Source organism: Gallus gallus, chromosome 8 (genome assembly GCF_016699485.2).
Source record: "Gallus gallus isolate bGalGal1 chromosome 8, bGalGal1.mat.broiler.GRCg7b, whole genome shotgun sequence".
Classification (NCBI taxonomy): Eukaryota; Metazoa; Chordata; class Aves; order Galliformes; family Phasianidae; genus Gallus; species Gallus gallus.
This window is the reverse complement of record NC_052539.1, coordinates 5,770,753-5,792,887: the sequence shown is the minus strand read 5'-3', so window position 1 is coordinate 5,792,887 and position 22,135 is coordinate 5,770,753. Positions and strand designations below refer to the sequence as shown.

The following is a 22,135-nucleotide window of genomic DNA, read 5'->3' as shown; positions in this document are numbered from 1 at the left end:
TGCACCTCTCCCTTTTGTACGCCGAGACGGGGCCTGCGGTCCCCGGCAGCTGGAGGTGAAGGGCAGGGGGAGCATAGAAAGATGGGATGGGGGGGCACCGGCGTGAGCTTCGCGTGTTCCCCAGCCCGGTGTGGGGCGGAGGGGGTCCCATTGCACCTGGGCAGCCGGGGTGCGAGGTTCTGCCGCTGGGTGTGTGTGCGGGAGGTGGGCACACCGGGGGAGGTGTGCGCGCAGGGGATGTGCCGGGGCAGCCCCGGCTGTGTTTTGGCGGAGCTGGGCTCCCTCCCTCCTTTGTTATCCCTCGTCTGCCCCCTCCGCTGTGTGTGTGTGTGTGTGTGTGTGTGTGCGCGCTCGAGTTCTTTCTCCGATTGTCAGAATTTTCTTTTCCACTGTGTGGGCAGGAGACAGATTTTAACTGTCTCTATTTTCTCCTCTTTTTTTTTTTTTTTTTCAAATTTCGCTTTCCCCCCCCCCCCCAACCCCCCCCCTTTCCCTCTCGCCTTCCTCCCTTCCCCTCTCCGCCGTCTCTCCTCCCTCTCTCCCTCCGCACCGCCGATGCCTCGGGCATAGCACGCAGCCGGAGCCAGCCATGCCTCCCGCCCCAGGTGAGCCCCCGTCGGCTCCCCTCTCCCATCCCAGCGCTGTCCCCGCTCTGTCCCCGCTCCCTCTGCCACCTGTTGGGGACAGCCACCAGCTGCCCGCGGGGAGCCGCCTTCCTCCTCCTCCTCCGGGTGGACATTTCCTCCCTCCCTTCTCCCGAGGCTTTTGTCTCAGCCCGGCGGCCGGGGATGCTCGCGGTTCGGGGGGATTTTTCCACGCTTCGAAGGGACGGAGCCTGGGACAGGTGCGGGGTCACGCGTGGGAGCGCCCGGCACGGCCCCACTCGTGGGGGATCGCGGGGTGGGGGCGCGGGGGGGGGGTGGTGGTGGGGGTTAAGTATTTTTCTGGGGGTGGCTCGGTGGGTTTGGAGGGTTTTTCTGCAGGGAGAAGCCCCACACTGAGAAAGTTTTTGTTAAAGTAGCCTGCCTGTGGGGGGGGGGGGGGGGGGGGGGGGGGGGGGGGGGAGGAAGGGGGGTGCTCCGTGTGCTTAAGGTAGCTCCTGTGGGTCTCACTGCTGTGCCACCCCCCTGCCTTGGGGTTGCCACACTGGGGGGGGGGCGGGGGGGGGGGTATCTCCCTGTCCTGGCTGCCTGCTATGTGCTGAGCAGCTGATATGGATGTGGGGGTCCCGGGCCCTTCGTTTGACCCCATGCGCCTGAGCCCACCCTGCACCCGGTGGGGGGACACACCAGCATGGGGCAGAAATCCACCCCCAGTACCTCCCCGTGAGTGGGCTCTGCAGCCCACACTGAAGCCCCTGGGCTCATCTCCCCAGCAGGCCCTCCTGTCTTTCACTGTCCCCCCCCTCCCAGGAGGTGCTGGTGGCAGTGCTGAGCAGCGGTCCCCAAAAGCGAGGTGCTGCATTGCCATGATCCTGTAGAGCTCCGGATGCTCTGAGTCGCACAGCGTGAGTTTGGGTGCTGGTGCCTCTGCCTGGCTGGGGGGGATACCCTACACAGCTGTATCTCACCTCCCACCCTGGCATCTCTGTATGCCCCATGAACCCTGGGTGGGAGATCTCATCCTGACTGCTAACGGGCCGTGCCATGGATGGGGAGCTTTGGGCTCAGGATGCTGTAGGATGCAGTGATGCTCTTGGCTGGTGCTGCTTGGTGGATGAGGCACGGTGACATGGAAGGTGCTGTCAGCAGGGTGAACCGTGCACATGCAGCCTTCTCTGCTGCTGGCATCTTTGGCAGGGCCCAAGCAGCGTCACCCCCCCATTGGAGACTGAGTGCTGTCCAAATGGGAATGTCTTTTGGAGGGGGTCCCTTCAGCTCCCCCTCTTTGAAGAGCACGTGTGGCACACAGCAGGCTGCTGGGGGACCAAGGGCTGGGGTCCCTCAGGTGGTGTTTTTGGGGTCTTGCTGCAGTGTGGCTTTCTGGGTGGGCTGTGGATCGTTGGCTGCGTGTCTCAGGGTTTAGGGGGTGCAGGAGGTGGTCGCGGGGTGTCCCATAGCACTGAGCCCTGCGTCTGCCTAGCTGAGCTTCCTCGCTCCTTGCAAGTCCTAGAGCTCCCGCAAAGTTTATTCCCAGCACTTTGGGATGCACACTGAGCACCCAGGAGTTCCCTCGGCCATCGCACAGGCTGGCATAAACTCACCTCCAGTTGAGATGCTGAGTGTTGCCCATCTGGCTCCACTTATTTTGCGCGTGCTGGAACCGAGGTGCAGACAGAACCTCCACCCAGCGCTGCTGGGGATGCCGAGGTCTGAGCACGTGGGGGAGCTCCCGGCCGGCACTGCCCGACCCCCCCCAGGACCCCTCCGCGACGCGTTGAGTCAATGCGCCCACCCACTGCATCCAGCACTGAGTCACCGGCTGTTCATACACGGCTGTGAATCACTCACACACAGCCACGCTGATGGCTTTAGTGACAGCTGGAGGGAGAAAACAATCCCCTCTCTGCCCCGGCATTGCTAGCAATGACACTGCATGCGGTGACCCCATAAAACTTCAGCGAGCGGCACCACGGTGACAGTGGCTGGGTGTTGTGTGTACTGCAGTTAGGCTGGGGTGCAGATGGCAGAGAGGATGCTCGTAGCCTGAGGTGAGTGGCTGGAGGCTGGGGCCATTCCTGAGCACACAGAGGTGCCGTCCTCTGAGGGGTATGGGTGGGATTGGGGTGTACTGCACGCAGGCTCAGCTGTACCCTGCCTATGACCCGTGTAGCTGAGGACTGGAAACCCATCCCGGTGCTCTTCCTCTCCCCATCCCACTGGGGTACAACAGCTGGCAGAAAGAAGAAATCTGGCCCTGCTGGGCTGCTCCTCTCCTAGTGCTACTGGTAGCAGATGGCAACCCTGCTTGGAGGCTGCAATGCTCTTTGCTGCCCTGTTGGACGCTGCCCCTCGGCACCGGAGGCGGCTGTTTGAACCTTGGGGATGATGCTTTTTAATTAACCTCCCAGTCAGGCTTCCCGGTGCTGCATCCCTCGCGTGCTGCTTTTCTTGGTGCTCCCACAAACCCCCTTCCTGCTCCTCCCTCTCTCCCTGGCCGGCTCCCCACGGCCATCCCCTCCTTCCTTCCTGCTCCCCGCTGCTGGAACATCCCAGGGATGTCGAAACAGGGAGAGGTTTCTGAGTGCTGCGTCAGGCTGGGCAAGGAGCAACACGCTGTGGTCAAAGGAAACCCTTTGAGCTTTGTCCTGTGCTACGTGTTGGCTCAGGAGGGACCGCTTCTCCTGCACCCTGTCCCAGAGCACACCCCTTCCAACCGAATCTCAGGTGTTCCATGTGGATTCTCAACTCTCTGAGTGCTGGTGCCTGCTGTAAGCACCAAGCCAGCTCTGAGGTGTGAGCAGCATCTCCCTACCAGCAGCCCCGTTCCTGCATTCCCAGCCTGATCCCCAGCTCTGAGTTGCACTGGGAGGTACAGATCCAACCCTGTGCTCTGCAAAGCCTCTGGGCAGGCCGGGGAGCTCCGCTTTGAGCCGTGTCCTACAAGCAGTGAGCAACCCAGGGGTCCTCAGCCACGTCCAACTTCACCACGCGGTGAGTTCTAATTGCAGTCGCGTGCGCCGGGGAACAGCATGCTGGAATGAATGGGAGTCACTCAAGACTGCGGCTAATTACTGTCATTAACTGAGCAACAGTTTGGGTGACTCTTCTGTTCCGTGTGCTGGATCAGCCCAGCAGTGTGGGGGGTTCCAGGGGAGGCTCCTCTTACCGTCCATCTCATTTTTGGAGCTGGAATGCAGGGAAGCAGCAGCACCGAGGTGTTCCCATTCAACACAGGGATTTTTCCTCTTGTTGGGTCCCCCCCAGCTTCATTTCTGCCACACCAGACAGCCGTATTTGTGGGATGATCGGCTCCTTATGAAGCAACATTAAAAAGAAAAGAAATAGATCTGTTTGCAAAACACATCCCTGCTGATGCTGAGCCCGGTACTGTGGGCTGTGAGCACAGTGTGCTGCTGGCACAGGGGGTATTTATAGAGCCCAGGTCTGCAGGTTCCCCAGGGCCCGGTGCTGAGCTGTGCTCATATGGATCCCCATCTCTACATGGATGTGTAAATCCTTCCATGTCTTTCTCCTTCCCCTTTCTCCTTGCTGGGTGCTTGGCGTCCTATATCTGAGTGATGCCGTGGGTGCCAAACTGAGAGAGGAAGGAGAAACCCCCCCAGAGGGTGCAGCTCTATGGCACAGAGCCTGCAGGCACCGCATCCACGAGGGAAGGGTCTGTTGGTGCACAGCAGGGCGGCTTTGCAGGGGGGTGAGGAGAGGGCAGAAGCACCGTGTGCTGCATGTTGGAGGAGCGAGCTGAAAGTGTGAAGGATTTGGGGCTGCAAGGCGTGTTTTTCCTCTGGTGGATGCGACATAAAAAGCAAAGCTGAATCGGAGCGTGTCTGCCGGCTGGGATCAGGCGCTCCCACCTGCTCTGCGTGCCGTCTCCCTCCTCTCCCTGCCTTTCCCAGCGCCGTCTGCCACCACCCTGCGTGCCCAGCATGTGCTGCTGGGTGGGAGGGAGTGCCACCCTTGGCGCTGTCACCCAGACCCTGCAGTTATTGCGGTGTGCTGAGAGCTGGCTGTCACCGCGGTGCTCCCAGCGATGGCGTGGACCTGCAGCCATCCACCCGTCCTTAGGACTTCTGGGTGGCTGGAGGAGAAACAGAGCTCTGAATTAATGCTTTCATTATCCAGGCTTCTTCCCCGAAGGCCGCTCTCTCTGTTTTTAATTTCGGAGCTCTCCTGCATGCAATATCTCTTTTTCTCCTGCTCTCGTCAGCTGTAGTGCTCGGCTGGTGCTGGAGCTGGGGATGTGGATCACATCCTTGCCCCTCCATGGGCTCTGGGGGTAGGCGTAATGGCACTGAGCTCTGTCTGGGGCCTTTGTGAGGTTAGGGGAGAGCAGAATAAGGGAAATGGAGCTCCAGGGTGGGTGCTGAGGTCAGGTGGCTCTGCTCCAGGTGGTGCTGAGTGCTTGGAAAACACAGGTGCCCTTCTGCAGGGATGGTCACTGCCCCCTCCTGTGCTCTTGCTAATAGTCGTGTTACTTTGTGAGTATCTTTGCCTGGGGTTTGGCCCCTTTGCTCCCTTTTTGATTTTGGTCTCAGCCCTGGAGAAATCCTTTAAAAGGAAAGAGAGGACTCTTTGCCAAGCATGCCACCTCTCCTCCAGCTAAGGAGCTGGAAGCATCGCACCAGGCTACAGAAAGATGTAAAAATGATCGTTTATGGGCTTTTTTTTTAAAGGAGCTGGAAAGCGTCAGCACTCCTTGCGTTCAGTTTGTCAGATCTCCCTCTGCTTTCTGAAACTTTTGGGGATCAATGAAGGAGAAGGAGGTGGGAAGGAAGGGATTCATATTGTCTTGTTTTAATGGGAAGTGGCCCTGTTGTGGGGGCTGAGGTTCCCCCAGCTCCCCCTTGCAGACTCCAGGCTCTGTATTGGTTGGTGCATCACTCCAGAAGGGGTGGGCACTGGTGCAGGACCTGATGGGAGCCCCCATGATCCTGCATCCCAAAGCACTGGTGTTCCTCCAGACTTTAAATAACCCAAATGAGTGCTAAATGCGAAGCACTGACACGTGAAAAGTGGACAGCATTGCTCCTTGGGAACGACAATAGTGGATAGTGCTCTACTTTGGGAGCATAGTGGTCTTTGGGAACATCCAGGCTGGATGTGGCTCTGGGCAGCCTGGTCTGGTGGTTGGCGACCCTCACATAGCAGGGGGTTGGAACTGGATGATCATTGTGGTCCTTTTCAACCCAGGCCATTCTGTGATATTCTACATTATTTTGTGATATTCTACGAACACATACAGTGCTCTTCTTTGGGAACATGAGCAGTGTTCTTTGGGAAAATGGATAGTGTTGCTCTTTGGGAACACATACAGTGTTATTCTTTGGGAGCATAGATTCTGTTGTGCTTTTAAAAGGAAACACGGCAGCAATCTGCTATGGAAAGGGCGTTTTTTCCCCCCCCTCCTTCCTTTTGATTTAATAATTTGGCATTCACAAAGTGAGGAGTTCCTGGGAGATGGCATGAAGATTTTTCTACTACGGGGTTTTTTTTTTTTTTTTTTTGTTCTTGCTACAGCAGCTTCAGAAATCTATCACTGCTACTCTGGTGTTGGACGTTTTTTTTTTGCTGGCAGATGGAAGTAGCAGGCTGGAGATGGATGCGCTCCGTTAGCCGCTTCAAGCAGGCGGCGCAGACACCGTGGTCCTCATCACGGGGCTTTTCGGAGCCGTCCTGGTTTATTCCCCTGGGAAAACTCCCAGGGTGTGGAGTGCTCCCTTAGCTTGTAACTGAGTGTTTTGGGTTTTTGGTTTGGTCTGCAAAATATGGTGGAAAGCAGCCGCAAGTGAGAAAGGGCAGCAGGGTGTGGGTGCGCATGGGTGCCCCAACAGCCCGGTTGGAGTTGAGTGGCTCAGGGCTTGGATTCCCACCTGGTGGTCATGCACTGTTGACTTGGAGGCCCCTTGGCATCTCACAGCCAAGATACAGATGGGTAAAGCACCCCAGTACTGCCCTGCTGGGAGCTCTATGGCTTGGGAGCATGGAGTAGTCCCATGTCCCCTTGGTCTCCTGTGGAGAGGAGAGTGTGGCAATGCGCCCAGGAACGCTGCTGGTGTGTCCAGGACCTGGAACAGCGGCCTTCCGCAGGGTTATTGGGGCAGGGTTATGCGAGGCACTGGGGAAAGAGTTGCCTAATTACTCACCTGTCTGTAAACAAGCAGCGTGCCGAAGCCTGCAGGCAGCCAGCACAAGAGTGGCATGGGAAAATCGATGCTTATAAACTATTTAGGAAGGAGCAAGCGGGCAAAGGGAGAGGGGGAGGGAGGCTGCCAGAGTCAGCATTGCTTGCTTCCCATGGAAGCAAACTACCAGTGCTGGCACTGGGCTGGGCACACCTTCTCCATCCCCTTTGCTTCCTCGTTGTGCAATGGGTGCAAGAGCCCCATGCATGAACAACGAGACCTTTTCAGCAATGATAAGAAGGCTAAAAACCAAAGAATGAAGCCCCCCGTTGCTCACCTCTAGCGCATCCCATTGTTTTAACCTCTCAGGGGTACTGTGACTCCGTGTGCAGTGAATGTGATGTTTGCATGATGGTTTAATTGCCTTTGTGGCTCTGCTAAGCAGTGACACACATTGTGGCGCGTGAGTCACCTCGGCGAAGGCGCCGCGGGAAGCGAGAACTTCTCCTCCTTGGTTTTGCCAGGTTAAACACTTGTTTGTTACTTCTGTTGTTGGGTTTGTTAGCAGTGGGGGGCAGGTCTTCCTCATGGGATGCTCTCCTCCCCCCGTTTGTGTGCCCGTCCCGCCCAACCCCATCGCATAGCTTCCCCAGAGCTTACTGGGGAAGCCATAGAGTGGAGGCTTCACGCCTCCTTGCTCTCCCCTCCATTTACTTTAAGCACTCTCTGTGCCCATGTTCCCATCTGCTCCAGGTGCTGCAGGGAGCTGTGCCCTGCCAGCAGCGCTCCTGGGAGACTGCTCTATTTATTTTCCAAATCCTTCCCTTCCTGTTGCGCAGCAACTCCGAACGCACCCTGGCTTGTGCTGGCAGCTCCTGCTCCTCTCTCCCTTGCCTGTGTTAGGAGGAGGGTGGTGGGGACCCTGGTGACACACAGAGCTCTTTGCCTGTGTGAAATGAGCCGTCTCGAGTCAGCAGGTCAACCTCACTGCAAAGGGAGCTAGGGGGTGTTGGGGCTGCAGCCTGCTCTCTGCTTCTCGTGTTCCTGGATGCCGGCCCGCTGCGTACAGCTGGAAGTTATCCTGAGGAATCCCATCTGTGCCCTTCTTTGGGTAGCAAACTCCTCAGGGCACGCTCCCTGGCTGTGTGCACGCTGCTCCCAGCACTGCTGCCCACAGATCACTGCCCACAAATCACTGCTTGCCTGTCTGTGCCCCGTAGCTTATCCCTGTGTGGTTCTTTCCCGTGCACCGGGACACCTTGCTGTCCCCTCGCCCCCTCCCTCTGCAGGAGCTGCTCGCCTTGATGCATGCTTGTATCCATAATAGCAGGGTTGTGGAACAGCTGCCCGCAAAGGAGGGATGAGATGATTCCATGTTGCGATTTCCTCTGAGTGGAGTCCCTGGGAGTGGTGCTGTAGGGTGGGCACCCATAGCTGCCACCACCCCACTGTGGGTTCGCTGGGCCCTGAGGTGTCTCCTGGCTGCTGTCTGATGCTGCATGCTCCTCCTGTCACCCTCTCTTCCCTCTGCTTGCCCAGGAGGTGGGATGGGAAGTCTCCCAAAGGGGACGTATGGTGGTATTGCTGCTTAAACACGAGCAGGTGTGGTGAAAGGTTGCAAAGGACTCACGGAGCTCCTTGTGCACTGAGTGCAGTCATTAAGGTAAGAGGCAGTTACTTGGCTGAAGGTTTGATCGCTGCCACTGCAATGCAAACATTTGCAGCGAGATACCCCAAAAAGGAATGTCCTCAGTAGAGGTCATCAGCGCTGCTAGGAACTCGTTGCTGTTGTGTAATTAATTGGCCACGAAGAGAAAAGTGAAGTGTGGTATGAGAGCCTACAGCCTGCAGAGCCTGTGCACCCTGCTGCTGCCTTAACCTGGCTGAGAAGTTTGAGGTGAAACCTTGAATGAGAAGCAGTGATGCAGTGGCAAAGGCTGCCCAGGGAGGTGGTGGGGGTCACAGTCCCTGGGGGTGTTCAAGGACGGTGGAGATGTGGCACTGAGGGACGTGGTCGGTGGGCATGGTGGGGTGGGTTGGGGTCGGACTTGGGGGTCTGAGTGGTCTTTCCAACCTTAATGATTCCATGGTTGGGTCAAGCCATCTGGCAGCAAGTTGCCTGAGGGGTTGGCATCCCCATCGGCTTTCCAAGTGCAGTGCAGGCCCTGTGTCCCCACCTCTTGGTCCATGTCCCCACGTGTCCTCATGTGTCGCCATGCACTAAGACCCTGGCATGCAGCTGGGTGCCAGCAGGTGACTCAGCACAGCGTCCAGGGCCGTGGTTCTACCTTGATGGCTCCGCTGTGTTAGTGGCAAGCAGTAAACCCTCCAACACTCATTGCTTTCACCCCAACTTTGCTCTAATCTTGATTTCCTGGTAACTGGTACGTGCCATGAACATAAGGACTCGCGCTAGGCAGCAGGAGCGCCTGGTATTGAGGGAGCACAAAGGATCTGGGCCATTCATCTTTGGGAATGCCAGCTAATTTCTCCTCTAATTTCTTCCAGTTTCTCTTCTTTCCTCTCCCCAAATCTCCCAGGGAACTGATTGCAGTAGCTTGACACATGGCTCCCCCAAGCAGTGCTGATAATCTCTCTGCCCACGCCATTTCCTTTGGCTTTTTTAATTACTAACCGTCATTAACTGATCTTCTCCTGGGGCTGTTTAGACCACGGCTGGTTCACCCCTGCTGTGGAGCCCCTCATACGTGCTTTGGTCAGGGATGCAGCGAGCATCTCTTTTCGCCTTCCAGGTGTTTGCATCCCATTTTAACCCACTCACGGCGAGTTGCAGGGGGATTTCCCCCTTTTCAGAGCCAGCCATGGGCTTGGGGTTGGTGGGAGGCAGGGCTGTAACGACACAGCAGAAGCCGTGTGAGCGAGCACATTGCTTTTCCCATGAGCCGATTCTGTGTCAAAAGAAGGTGGGTTTGTTTCAGGGGAGCTGCAGGCTGGAGCAGGGACCACCTTCCCGCGGGTGCCGGCTGTCAGATGCTCGGCGCCGCGTCCTCGTTAGCGCGCAGCCTCGTCAGCTCGCCTTAACAAAATGTTCTGGCATCCTCCCGTCTCTGCTTGTCACTTCTCCGAAGGGAACGGGGCTCGTTCCCCTGGCAGCGTGAGCCCTGTTTGCCAGGCGAAGGCACAGCTAATTATTTCTATTTATTTCTTCCGACTTCCTCGGTGTTTCATTTGATGGCACCGCTTGATCTTTTTCACTCGGCTCCAAGCCTCAGGAGAGGCCAGGGCACGGAACGCATCCCTTGAGCTCATTGTGTGCATGGATTAAGCAAGCATGGGGCCTCTGCTTGCAGCCCTCTCATTTGGGGCTGGCTCTGCTGCGGCCCTGGCTTGTTTTGTTGTGTGCAAGAAAGCCACCTGCCCTCCTTCCTTCCCAGTACCTAAAGAGATGCTCTGGAAGAAAGTGGGGATGTGGAGCAGCAGTGATAAACCAAAGCAGCCAGACTAGGAGCGTAAGTGGGGAAAGCAATGTGAGAATCACAGAATCATTAAGGCTGGAAAAGACCTCTAAGATCCCCAAACACAACCCCGGCCCACCCTTGCCACTGACCATATCCCTCAGTGCCCCATCTCCATGGTTCTTGGACACCACCAGGGATGGTGACTCCACCACCTCCCTCGGCAGCCTGTGCCACTGCATCATCACTCTTTTGGAGAGGAAATGTTCCCTAATACCCACCCTGAAGTTGGTTAGGAGTTGGGTCCCAGCCCAGCTTGGGTGACCCCGCTGTGTTTTTGCCCAGGAGAAATGGAACTTGCACGGATGCTCTGGGAGGAAGGGGGGGAATTGTGGGGTTGAATGCCTCTGAGCCTCCGCTGTCTTTGTGCCCTGCAGAGTGATGAGCTGTGCCCGCTCCCAGGATGCTCGGACTCGGCACGTGCTCCGTCAGCGCCCCGGGCAGGGCGGCTGAGCCGGCCGCATCCCCCCACTACGCACTGGCTCTGCCCGAGGAGGAGATGTGGCGCGAGCACCGACTCGCCCTGATGCACAGCACCCAGTCCTGCAACCTGCTGGAGCCCCAGAGCCTGGCTGAGGTGCTGGTCTCCCGTGCGACCAGCTTCGATGCCCTCTACCAACCCCGAGATGCTGACGGTGACAGCGGCAGCGCCTTGGACCTGGGGCTTGGCACCTACGTCCCCATCAGCCCCGATGTCATCAAGCGCCGGCGGGGAGGGCTGATTGAGCAGAGGGACATCATCAAGGCACACGAGGCACACAAGATGCAGAGCACGCCGCAGGCAAGGAGGAAGGAGTGGGAGTAAGTAGTGGATGGGGCTGTTGGGGTGGGAGAAGTGGTCACAGCGGTGTCACCCCAAAGAGCAGTCGGTGTCACCGGGCTTACCTTCTAGGGCGGTTTCTTGGAGACGGAGAGGTAATGTGGTGCTGCACTGACATCATAGGGTGTCCTCACTTGTGTCTGCCCAGCAGAACTACGGGAGTGGCTGCTGCGTGGCACCTTGTCCTGCTGACACCCAACTGTGCCCTCTCTTGGGGATGGCGCTGTTTGTCCAGGCGCTGCCAGAGGTGACCCACAGACATATGGGCTCCGTGAGCGCACTGCCTCGTTATCCCCTGCGCCCTGCGGGAGCTGCCAGATGAATAAATCATGGGCAGGCAGGAAGCAGAGGGATGGCCTCGTTAATTGTCGGCTGGCGGCGTGAGCTGCTGCAACGGCTGCTCGCTAATTAACTGCCTGGATGGGGATGGCTGCAGATCCATCACTGCGCAGGGAGGGGAACCCGGAGCCCTCCGGCACGGGGTCTGCCCTCACAGCGACTCCTGGGGGTGGGTTCCCTCCTTGTTTTGTGCTGTGGGAACACGCAGAAGGCTCTGGGGATCGTGGATCCGTGGCCCCACCATGGGGATGTGCCCAGGTGCTGCGGCTGCTCTCTAAAACGAGATGGATGGCGTGTAGGGGGAGAAGGAAAATCAAATCAACTTCCTTATCTATAATTCTGTTTGTAGTGATGCGTTTTCCCTGAGATTGAATTTTCAGTGGGGCGTGCATTGGGTTGCTCTGGGGGCTGTCATCTGCAAGGTCTGGCTTGGCATCTCAGGTGGGGTATTAGGAATAATTTCTTCTCTAAAAGAGCAGTGATGCAGAGGCTCAGGCTGCCCAGGGACTGGTGGGGTCACCGACCCCTGTGGTGTTACAGAACCGTGGAGATGTGGCACAGAGGGGCAGTGATGGGGTTGGGTTGGTGGTGGACTTGGTGATCTTAGTGGTGTTTTCCAGTCTTAAATGGCTGCTCAGAGCTGTGAGTGCCTCATCCGTGGATGGGCCCTGGGAAGCCTGTGCTGGGGGGCAGCCAGCCCATGGCAGGGGTGGTGCTGGGGGGCTTTGGGGTCCTGTCTGACCCAAACGTTCTATAGTTCTGTGAGGCTATGGGTCTATGATTTATGGTGCTTCCACCTCCTTTGCTCTATCCCAAGGGATGTGAGCCCAAGGCAGTCACCAGATCCTATTTTCCAGAGCCCCAGCCTGGTGCTCTGCCCTTCTTCCCTCTGTTTTGTTTCAAGCAAGCAAATGTGGAACCTCTGAGGGGTTCTCCATGGCCGCAGCTCTGGCTTTGTGCATTTTCCCTGGGACAAATAGAACAGAATAAACTGTGAACACACGCAGGGTGTTGCTAGCAGCTCGCAGTGGCTCTTTACATCTTGACAATCTGAGATGCACGCTCTGCATCCCAGATTACCAACAAAACCCACTTCTTTTCCCATTTCTTTTTCTTCCTTGGTGCTGAAGGAGACAAAGGGCCCTTTGCTGCCGTTTGGCACCACCTGAGGTTCATTGGCTGCGGTGATGGAGGGGTGCGGGCACCCCTGGGGCACCAGCAGCATTCCTGCCATAGGATGACTTGAGGTGCATTGGGATGGCTTCAGGATGACTCTCCCCGCCTGTTTTACCCTGCAAGAGCAGCAGTGCAGGCAGCGGAATGAGCCGTGGATGCGCTGTCTCATTGCCTGGGGCAATGCCATATGGCTCTCGTTATGGTAATTCGGCCTCCAGCAGCAGATGAGCACCGCATCCCTCCCAGGGGTGTCCCCAGGCCTCTATGGGCACACAGCAGGGCAGGGGGCTGTTCTCTGACCCGGGATGAACCCGGTGTCCTGGCAACGCTGCTGCATCCTCCCTGCAGCGCTCGGAGCCTGGCTTTGGGCACACCCTGCAGGAATTCCCTGTCGGTGTGCATGCAGGCAGCGCTGCGAAGCCTCTCCTGTTCCTGCATGGAATTGCATTTCCACATTGCTGTGAACGCCGTTCTGCTTTCTGGCCGTGTTCAGCTCTCTCATGTGGGTCACAGCCCTTCAGCTCATCCTTCCCAGCTCCTGAGGTTTTTTGCTCCTGGGGGATACCAGCAGCTCCACCTTCTCCTGGCTCCTATCCAGGCAATGGGATTTTACCAAAGCCACCCCGCTTTGTTGTTTTAGGGATGGAGCTGGGTGTTCTGGCCCAGTTTCATTCATGGCTGGGCTGCTGATGGTCTGATTTCTGGGTGATGCTGTGCGCAGCCAGGAGTTGGGTTCGGTGACCCTTATGGGTCCCTTCCAACCTGGGATATTCTGTGATTCCATGATTTGCAGGAGGCTTCTCAGCCATCCCACTCATGGTGTTTGCCTGCTGGGATCCAAGGATGTGCACGGGGTGCTCAGCACACACCTGCCTTTCTGGGGGCGGGGGGAGGTTTTTTCCCCTCCCTCCCTCCTTCTCCCATCTCCCCTTCCCCATGCTACCCACACCCATCCCTCAGCATGGCCATTCCCAAATATCCAATCTCCTTAATATTCTTTTCCCTGTGATTCCACCTCCCCCCAGCCAACCTCTCTGGAAATGTGATGCTCCAAACTGGACCCACCTGGGAGGGGATCAGCTGTAGAGCTCACTGGCCGGTGCAGGCTGCCATTGGCCAAGGGGAGGAGTCATGCAGAGGGGTTTTGGGGCTGGAAAGGGGGTGGGAATTCCTTCAGACCTGATGGAAGGGCAGGAGCAGGTGGGCAGTGGTTCTCTGGGTGTGGGGATTGCACTGCACCTGCCTGGAGCAGCCAGAGCTGCGAATGCCAATTAAAGCCCGACTTGCCAGGCTAAATAAAGCAGCAGGACACTCCAGGCAATTTATTAATGAGTAATTATTTCAGGGCTCTTCAGCCAAGCTGCGAAGCCTCGTGACCCAAGGCTGCGTGTTGCTGGTGGCTGGGTGAGACTAAGCCCCTAAAGCATCCCACAGCTTCTGCATCCCCGTAAGTGCTCAGGACCAGAGGTTTCTTGGCTGGCCTTAAACCTCTTCTAACCCTTTCAGCATGCTGTTGGATGCACAGCATCCTCTGTTGGCGGATCTGATGGATGGGATGCTCCAGTCCCACTGCAGCGCAGCGTGGGGAGCAGTTGACCTCAAGGCTCGGTGTTGTATTTGTACCCTTCAGTGACTTCAGGAGGTAAATAAGAGGTTGTTTTGGGGCACTCGTGCACCCCAGGCACCTCAAGCACTCAAGCAGGACTGGTGCCAAGCTGTACCAGTGCAATGTGTTCGTGCTGCGTTTTGCCCATCAGCTGTCAGATGTTCTTACAGGCAGGGCTGAGGATGTCCTGGGCTGGGTAGTCTTAGGGAAATGCTTGTGGTAAGGTTAGGACATGGTGATGGAGTGCTGGGGTGGGTGGGTAGGGTGAGCGGTGTCCTCCAGGGGGTGCCAGCCTGAACCCCAGGGCTGTGTCCAGCTGTGGGGCTGCAGGGCTGGGCAGGCTCTGGCAAAGGGAGAGACGTCTCTTCCTAATCCTGCAGGTAATTAATCTGTTCCTGGAAAAAACTTCCATTCCTGCATGGTTATAAACATGTTTCTGAGTCAGAGCTACCCAGTCCCAATTTGAAATTTGGCCAGAGCAACGGAGGCAGTCCTCATTTGATCTTATTCCCCCCCCCCCCCCCCCCTCTGTGCCTAGTTAAAGCCTTGCTTAAAAAGGTGCATAATGAAATCACGATGCCAGGAGCCTCTTTCTAATAGGAGAACTGCCAAAGCAGAGGGCGTGCAATAGGGATGTGACCCCCAAATGCGGCTGGGCGCAGCACGAGGGGCACGGCCAGCGGTGGGATGGCCTGAGGTTGGACTTGGGGATCTTGGAGGTCTTCTCCATCCTTAACAATTCTATGGTTCCGTGCAACTTTCCTCCCGCAGCCCGACGCCGGGCGGAGCGCCGCATGCTCGTATCGCATCGCTCTGCGGGCGGGGAGCGGCCAGCAGCCGCTAGATGGCAATGCCGGAGCGGAGCTCCGAGATCCCCGCACCGCACGCTGCAGCCTGGGGGGCTCCGGCCTTTGCCAGGGGAATGGGCAGCCTGCGCCTCCTGATGCTGATGTGAGGGGGGAAGGCAGGGAGGAGGTTCGCGTTTCGCTGTTGCCCTACAGCCGTACGCGGCAGCAAACCCCGCTCCTTCCCACCCCCATCACCCCGTTGCCCTGTGTTGGTTTCGCTTCGTTGACAACTCAAGGCAGCCCGGCACAGAGCTGGCTCCCAGTCCCCGTGCCGGGTTGAATCATGTAGGCATCAGCCTTGCTTCTCCCTGACTCACAGATCCCGGCGTGCTGGGGTGAGGGTCAAGCTGAGAGAGGCAATAAACATCCTGGGAAGCGGAGCCTGCAGCTCTTGGCACTGCCAGGACTTCTTTTGCTTTCAATCTTCTCTTAAGGAGCTGCTTTCTCATAAATATCCCATCCTTTAGCACCATCTGAACAGGAGAGAGGCTCCCAACGGGGTCGTCCTGCGCTCTGCTCTGCTGTGGCGAATACGGAGCAGAGCAGAGATCAAGGCCTGGGTACGGGGTGTCCAGGTAAGGGGTGCAACTGCTCGTGGGGCCAGGAGGAAGGCAGCGAGGTGCACATGGGTTGGGCAGCACTGCTGGCATCTGGCTTTTCTCACTCCCACCCCCAGGTGCCAGCTGGAGATGGGTGCTGGGGAATGCCTCGTGGGGATGGGAGGATGCTTGGGGACCCAGGGTCACCCAGGCTGGAGTGATTAACCTTGAGCTTAACGAGCAGTGGCTGAGAGGTGGGATGAGTAGCACCGCTCCGGTGGCAGCAGGGAGGTGGCAATGGGAAGGACTTGCAGATCCTCACCAGTTTGGTTAGGAGCGGATCCTGGGGCTGTAATTAGGGTGGCTGGTGAATTAAAGCCTTGCATGTTGGTAGGGGGACGCCCGCTGGGTGCTGTGCTGGTGGCTTAGCTGGGAGCTGGCTGACCCCCATGGGCACGTCCCACCTCCACCTGTTAAATGGCCTATAGAGAAGAGCAGAGGATGGGTGCAGCAGATGGGTGTCCTGGTGAGCTGTGTGCTCCTGGCATCTGGCTGAGGTCGGGGCTGCTGTCCTGTGGCCTTTGTGCTAAATTTTCCTCTCTTCCTGCTGGGGAGGGCCTAATCCTTCTACCTCCCAGCACCGTGACAGCCTGGATCATAAAACCAGCCCCATAGCTGGAGGTGAGGATGCCCATGGTGAGGTGCTGTGGGGCTGCACAGGGGGAGTATCCCTTGTCCAGATGAGTTAATGACCTACGTGGTTAAGGGTTTTATTTTATTCTGTTTTATTAAGATTTAACCCTAAGTTGCTACACAGCAAACGCGTGGGGCAGGGACCAGGTGCCTGCTGCTGTGTTTTGCAGAGCAGGTCAGCAGTGCTGGGGGAAGAGCATGGATGGGGTGTGGGGCACCGCAGGGCTGTAGTGTGGCCACAGAGGGGCCAAGGGCGTGGAGAACCCACGGAACCACTGGTGATGCTGGGCATCCTTTGGAGGATGCCCGGTTGTGAGCGGTGAGGCTGGAGGCAAATGGATATGGTGATAAATCAAATCCAGTTGGACAGGAGGACACCCCTGGACCCCATGGAATGGGGTAGCTGGGGGCAGCCCCAGTGCCTGTGCACCAGTCCTACAGACGGGGGGGGGGGGGGAGAGTGGGGGAGTGAAGCAGAGTCCCAGTGCCCCCCTAGCTCCATCCCCACTCACCCGGGAGCCCCCGTGTGCCCAAAACCCCTTTGCGGGCAGGGAGTGCTCCTCGCAGGGGGGGGCTCCCGCGTCGCCTTTGTTCCCTGCAGACCCTCCCCTCGCCGCCGTCTTCCCTTTGCAGCAAGCAGCTCGTCGCTTGCCAAAAGAATGCACTGGATGGAGCGAGCGAGCGAGCCGGGCGTGCGTGCGCGTGTGTGCGCGCCCGCCCGTGTGTGTTGCAGCCGACTTCATTAAAGGCAGCCAGCCCCGAGCTGCAGAGGCGCGGCAGCCTCGGGTTCCGCGGCCCCGTTCCTGCAGAAAGCCGACGTCCATCCCTCGGCGGCAGCGGGGCCTGCAGAGGGGCCGGGGGGCTCCCGGGGGGGCTGCCGAAGATGGAGGCGGCGGGAGGAAGTTGGCCACTTGGCTTCAACTAGGCTGGATCGCGCTGCAACCTGTTCGCCGGCCTCCCCTGCGCTGCGCTGGGTGCTGTACCGAACGGCGGTGGGGCTGCGGTGGGGCGGGGTGGAAGGGCTCCGAGCCCCCTGGGTTTGGGCTTGGGGGTCCCAAAGGTTTGGATGTGGGGGGAGGGGGGGGGAAAGGATGGGGCTGATATCCCCCCCGCTGTGCCGCTCCCTCTCAGCGATGCTCTCCCGGAGGGATGCGGGAGCGACGGGGATGAGCATCACCGGAGAGGAGGAGGAGGAGGAAGGAGCCCCGCAGCCCCCCCTGTTCTCCCCCCCCCCCCCCCCCCCGCCGCCTCGGCGGTGCCGCTCGGCTCACCTGTGCGCTTTCTTGCAGGATGGCTCGCTTCGGGGAGGCGGTGGCTGGCAGGCTGGGCTCCGGGGATGGGGGCTCCGAGCAGAACCGCAGCCGGCAAGGAGCCGCTGCTCCGGCGGGAGGGTCCCCGGGAGCCTTCAAGCAAACCAAAGCGCAGCGAGCCCGGACTATGGCTCTGTACAACCCCATCCCCGTCCGGCAGAACTGCTTCACCGTCAACAGATCGTTGTTCCTCTTTGGGGAAGATAACATAGTCAGGAAATACGCCAAGAAGCTCATCGACTGGCCATATCCTTTCTGCGCCCCCTGCGAGCCCCCCTTTTGCTCCCCGTGCCCGGATTTGCCTTGGTGGCTGCCCAGGACACGTGTGCGGCAGCAGCCGGCAGGTAAGCGCCTGCCTTCTGCTCTCCTTCGCCGTGCAGAGAGGGGTGCCCTGTCCCTGTCCCCGGGGATGCTCTCCTCACCCTATTGCTCTTGCCCCCCCTCAATCACTCCATCACACAGAGGGAGCAGAGCCCCTTCCCCCTTGCTCCTCTCCCCCCCCCAGCTGACCCCAGCCCCTCCTGAGGCTTTGGATCACCACTGTGCTGCCCAGGGGCTCTCTGATCCATTTTGGCTGGTGAGGGTTCTGCTTCCCCACCCAGAGCCCCTGTCCCGCTGGGGACAGTCCCCCCCCCTGCAGCCTGGCACATTGGGCACGAGCACGGCTGCCCTCACCCCGCAGCCCCCATTCCACCCTCTGGAAGTGGGTTCCCCCCTCCCTGTGCTGCACAGAGGTGCTGACCCCCTCTGCCTGCCTCCTGCTGCGTCTGCTCCAGGGATTGCCTCAGGAATACACCAGGCAGAGGGCATGAATCTCCCACTCCTTCTCCTGCTCCCCCATCCTTTTGCACCCGCCATGCATTTCTCTCTCCTCCCACCTTCCCTGCAGGTGCCCTGGGAACTGTGCTTGGTACCCAGCCCTGCTGCATGCCCCTCTCCATCACACCTCTGCTCAGCACCCCGCTCCCCTCCCAAACCCACAAACTTCCCCGTGGCCATGCTTTGGCTCCAGGACCCTCCCCGTAGCGCTCTCTGCAGTGGTGATTATGTGCAGCTCTCGCCGTCGCTTCCTCTCCCTGCAACTTGTTGGGCAACTTGCTGGCTCCTTGGGTGTGGGATGGAGGTGCCCAGCAGATACGGGGTGACTCAGTGCAACAGGTGCCCTGGGGACACCCATGGGGCTGCCACCCCATGCTGAGCATTGCTGGGGGCATAACCCTGTGTACTGGTGCACTGCAGCCTCTGGGTTCACCCCAGGGCCTGCTGGGGGTCCAGCTGTGCCATAGAGGTGCAGGGCACTGTGGGATGAGGGCAGCTTTGCTGAATCCCCGCCGTGCCATGCCCAGCCCTGTGCTGGGTGCAGAGCATCAGCGAGGCAGCAGCTGCACTCGGAGCACTGCAGGGTGCTCGCTGGGCCGCTGGGTCTTGTTTTCCAGAATATGCCAAATTATTCATGTGCTTTCCCAGCACGATGTGGGAGGGCTCTCGCTGCTCGGCTGTTCCTCTGAGCAGGGCTATGGGCCGGGGTCCCATGCCAGTGTGGTGCTCACCTGCCAGTTGGTGCATGGCCACTGTGCTGCAGCAACCCTATGGTGTTATTCCTCCCTAGGACTTGCATTGCAGGAGGGAGATGGGCTGGTTTGTTAATTTATATTAATTCTTTTCCTCAAAAAGAAGGGATGCATCCCTAGGCAAGTGTGTAGAGTGGGAGCTGTATCTTGGTTGCCGTGCCATGTGTGGCTGCCATCTCTTTCCAGGAAATTCACCCACCCCAGGGTTTGTTGTGCATCGAGCTTTTGAGGGCTTGGCTATGGGCAAAGCTTTTTGGTGATGGGTTTGTGCCCACTGTGTGATGGGCTGGAAAAAAGGGACCTTTGGATGCCGGTTGTATATGCTGGGTCAAGTGGAATGAGCGCTTGTAAGCTTTGCATGGGGCTGAGCTTCATTTGGTGGAGTGGACCTCAGTGCCACCTCAACTTGTGCTACGCCAGGATGCCCCAACTGCCATGCTAGCATCGGTGTAGCTTTGGGCTGTGCTAACCTTGTAATGAGGTCTCTTTGGGTGGAAGCAGTGTAGTCATGCCATTATTGGCGACGTTGGCCAAGAAAGGTGCTCTCCTCTTGGAACTGGTGCAGGAGGGCCATAGGATGTGAGCACCTGGCTGTAACCTGCAGCCCAGCATCACGCCTGAGAGTGCTGGGCTCATGGGTCGGAGGGGGGCTGGGATGGGGTGAGGGGAGGGTGGAGGCTCTTCTTCACCCAGCTCCAGTTGACTAGGTAATAGGGCTAAAAATAACGGGTGATTCAGGCCTGGATATCTGCTGGGTAACTGTATAATTATAACCAGCAGCCTCTGCAGTTTGGCTTCCCAGAGTAAATAGGGATGATGCATGGAGGGGAAGGAGGAGAAACACAAGGAACAGGGCTCGGGATTCGGCTCCACGGGGAGAGCCTTTGCTGAGAGCTTTGCTACCTCTTCTGGAGCTGCTCTTTTTGGGTGTTGGTGCTCCAAATGTGAGGCAGCCTCTGGCTCTGCTGCAGGAATGTCTCCTCTTGCCTTTGCTTCTCCTCTCCTCCTGAAGCACAGCCCCACTGCTCCCACTGATGGCCAGGTCTTGAGCCCTGATTTCATTTGTTCACTGCCTGGAAAGCTGCAATTCAGTTAGTGCACGAGATGGGCTGCAGCTCCGCTTTATCTGCTCCGTCCTTCATCCACTTAATCGCATTTGACACGATCCTTCTCCCTCCCCAGAAGGACCAGATGACACGGGGTGCTGCTGGCTCGTCCCCAGCACGCCATCCCCAAAGCCTCTCCCTGCATCCCAGGTGACCTCTCTGCACCCACGGCTTTCCACTGCGGCCGGTGACAGCCGTGTCACCGCATCCCTGTGCCCATTGCTGCCTTATCCCACGAGGGATCCGTGCTTTGGTGCACCCCACATGGCAGTGATTTGGGGTGAGTGGGTGTCCCCGCCTGGGCAGCGAGTGTCACCTGGGGACACCGCAGCCTCTTTGTCCCCTTTGCTTGCACCCTGCAGGAAGAGCATCACCACGCTGTGCTACCCAGGAACATCTCCCCTCCACCACTGAGGCTGCTTTCTGTGCCCTTCATTCATCGGATTTCTTAAAATGTTTTCTTTGGGGAGGGGCGAGTAGGTGTAATGGCAGGTCCATCTCTCTGACAGCCGGGGAGAGAGAGGCTGCCTGTCAGATGGTGAATTTAAACAGAGGCAGCTGTTGTCATGGTGACGCCAAGTTGCATCCTGTTGCCGTGGCAACCAAAGTTAAAAAACTGATGTTAAGGCAGGAGAATCACATGATGTGGTTCTTTTTTGTTAAAAAAAAAAAGAAAGAAAAAAAAAAAAGGGAGGGGGTGAGAAAAAAAAAAAAAGGAGAGAGATTTGGTTTCCAGTTTTCAGGAGAACACTTCTCCCTGGCGCTGCTTGCACGTGGTAGGCAGTGCCTGCGCCCACGTCGCTGCGGGCAGCTCTGCTCTGGATGGAGCTTGTGTCCTTGGGGACAAAGGCAGCAGGGCTGGGGGACCTGGAGCTGAACGAGGGGCATTTGTGGTGCTTGCTCTGTTTGGGTGCCTCTTGCTTTCCTGCTGGGTGTGGAGCTGAGGACCAGGAGATGGGCATATGGGGCAGGGGAAGGTCTGCGTTGGTGTGTGGACGGTGGCTTGGGAGCTGCAAGGCGAAGCCCAGTGGTGTAGGAGGTGAAGATCCATCACATTCACACAGGGGGAGCATGGAAAAGCCTGCAGTGCAGCAGGTCCTGGGGGGACGTGGGGTGGGTGGAGAATGGAGACTGCCATTTGTAGGAGATGTTGGGGCTGAGCAAGGTGGAATCACTCCTGCCCTTTGGAGATGCCCAGGTGGCTTCCATCTTTTTCTTCTGTTCCTTCCACACCTTCCTGCCTGAAAGTGGGAGGAGGTGTGAGCACCAGGCTCCTGCGGAGCAAGGGGGTGAGGAGGGCTCCCTGCAGCTCCGACACCTCACCTGGACCTGGGGATGGGTTCATCCATCCACTTGGTGAGGTCCAACCACTTGGTGAGGTCGCATCGCTGTGCCACCAGCATTGCAAATCCATCTTCGTGCTCTCCTCGTGAGCAACATCTCCTGGGTGGGGAAGATGGGCAAGTTTGGCATCTCCATCACCATTGCACATCTGCCTGCACAATGATGGTTGCGGGGACATTGTTTGGGGACACTGTGGCCTCAGGGACCCTTCTCCACCCAGGATGGGAATTGGGCTGCAGGTGTGCCTGGGGATTAGCAGACTTGCTAAGGAAACCAGTCAGCTGCTCAGGGGCGAGGGCATGGGGAAAGGAGATAAATCAATAAGAAAACCTATTTTTATCGGCTCCCTAATGATCTGCCCGGAGAAGCCAGATGAAGGAGGAGGAGAAGGCTGGAGAGAGATGGGTTTTCATTACCAGCTTCTCAGGGAGGCTAGCACTGTGCTGCGATCTGGGGGGCTGGGAGGTCGGCAATTAGACACCTAAGGAGAGAGGAAAGGCTGTGAGAGCACCGCCCGACCCTGAGCTGGGAGGACACTTGGATGTGTGCGGATGAATGTCCCCAT

The 22,135-nt window shown here is 58.1% G+C and overlaps 1 protein-coding gene and 1 long non-coding RNA gene across 16 annotated transcripts in view; one reads left to right on the top strand and one right to left on the bottom strand.

The window, feature by feature from the left end:
- The first annotated feature begins 542 nt into the window (after nucleotides 1-542).
- Nucleotides 543-22,135, top strand: part of CACNA1E (calcium voltage-gated channel subunit alpha1 E) — an 84,804-nt gene continuing 63,211 nt past the window's right edge. For 13 of the 15 annotated variants that reach the window (XR_006930820.1, XM_025153110.3, XM_015290487.4 and 10 more), the window contains exons 1-3: nucleotides 543-605; nucleotides 10,596-11,019; nucleotides 17,529-17,795. Coding sequence is in view for 14 of the 15 variants with exons in the window: in XM_025153110.3 (XP_025008878.1) it covers nucleotides 10,622-11,019; nucleotides 17,529-17,795 (665 nt within the window). In the remaining variant the exon portion in view is untranslated. Of the gene's footprint in view, nucleotides 845-10,595; nucleotides 11,020-16,889; nucleotides 17,214-17,528; nucleotides 17,796-22,135 lie in introns of those variants that run through there. The other 2 variants (XM_040705019.2, XM_040705026.2) reach the window with 2 other exon arrangements.
- LOC124417074 lies at nucleotides 17,082-20,657 on the bottom strand. The gene is made up of 3 exons (XR_006930821.1): nucleotides 18,292-20,657; nucleotides 17,511-17,741; nucleotides 17,082-17,216 (listed from the first exon to the last, which is right to left on the bottom strand). It is a non-coding gene; the product is annotated as an uncharacterized LOC124417074 (long non-coding RNA).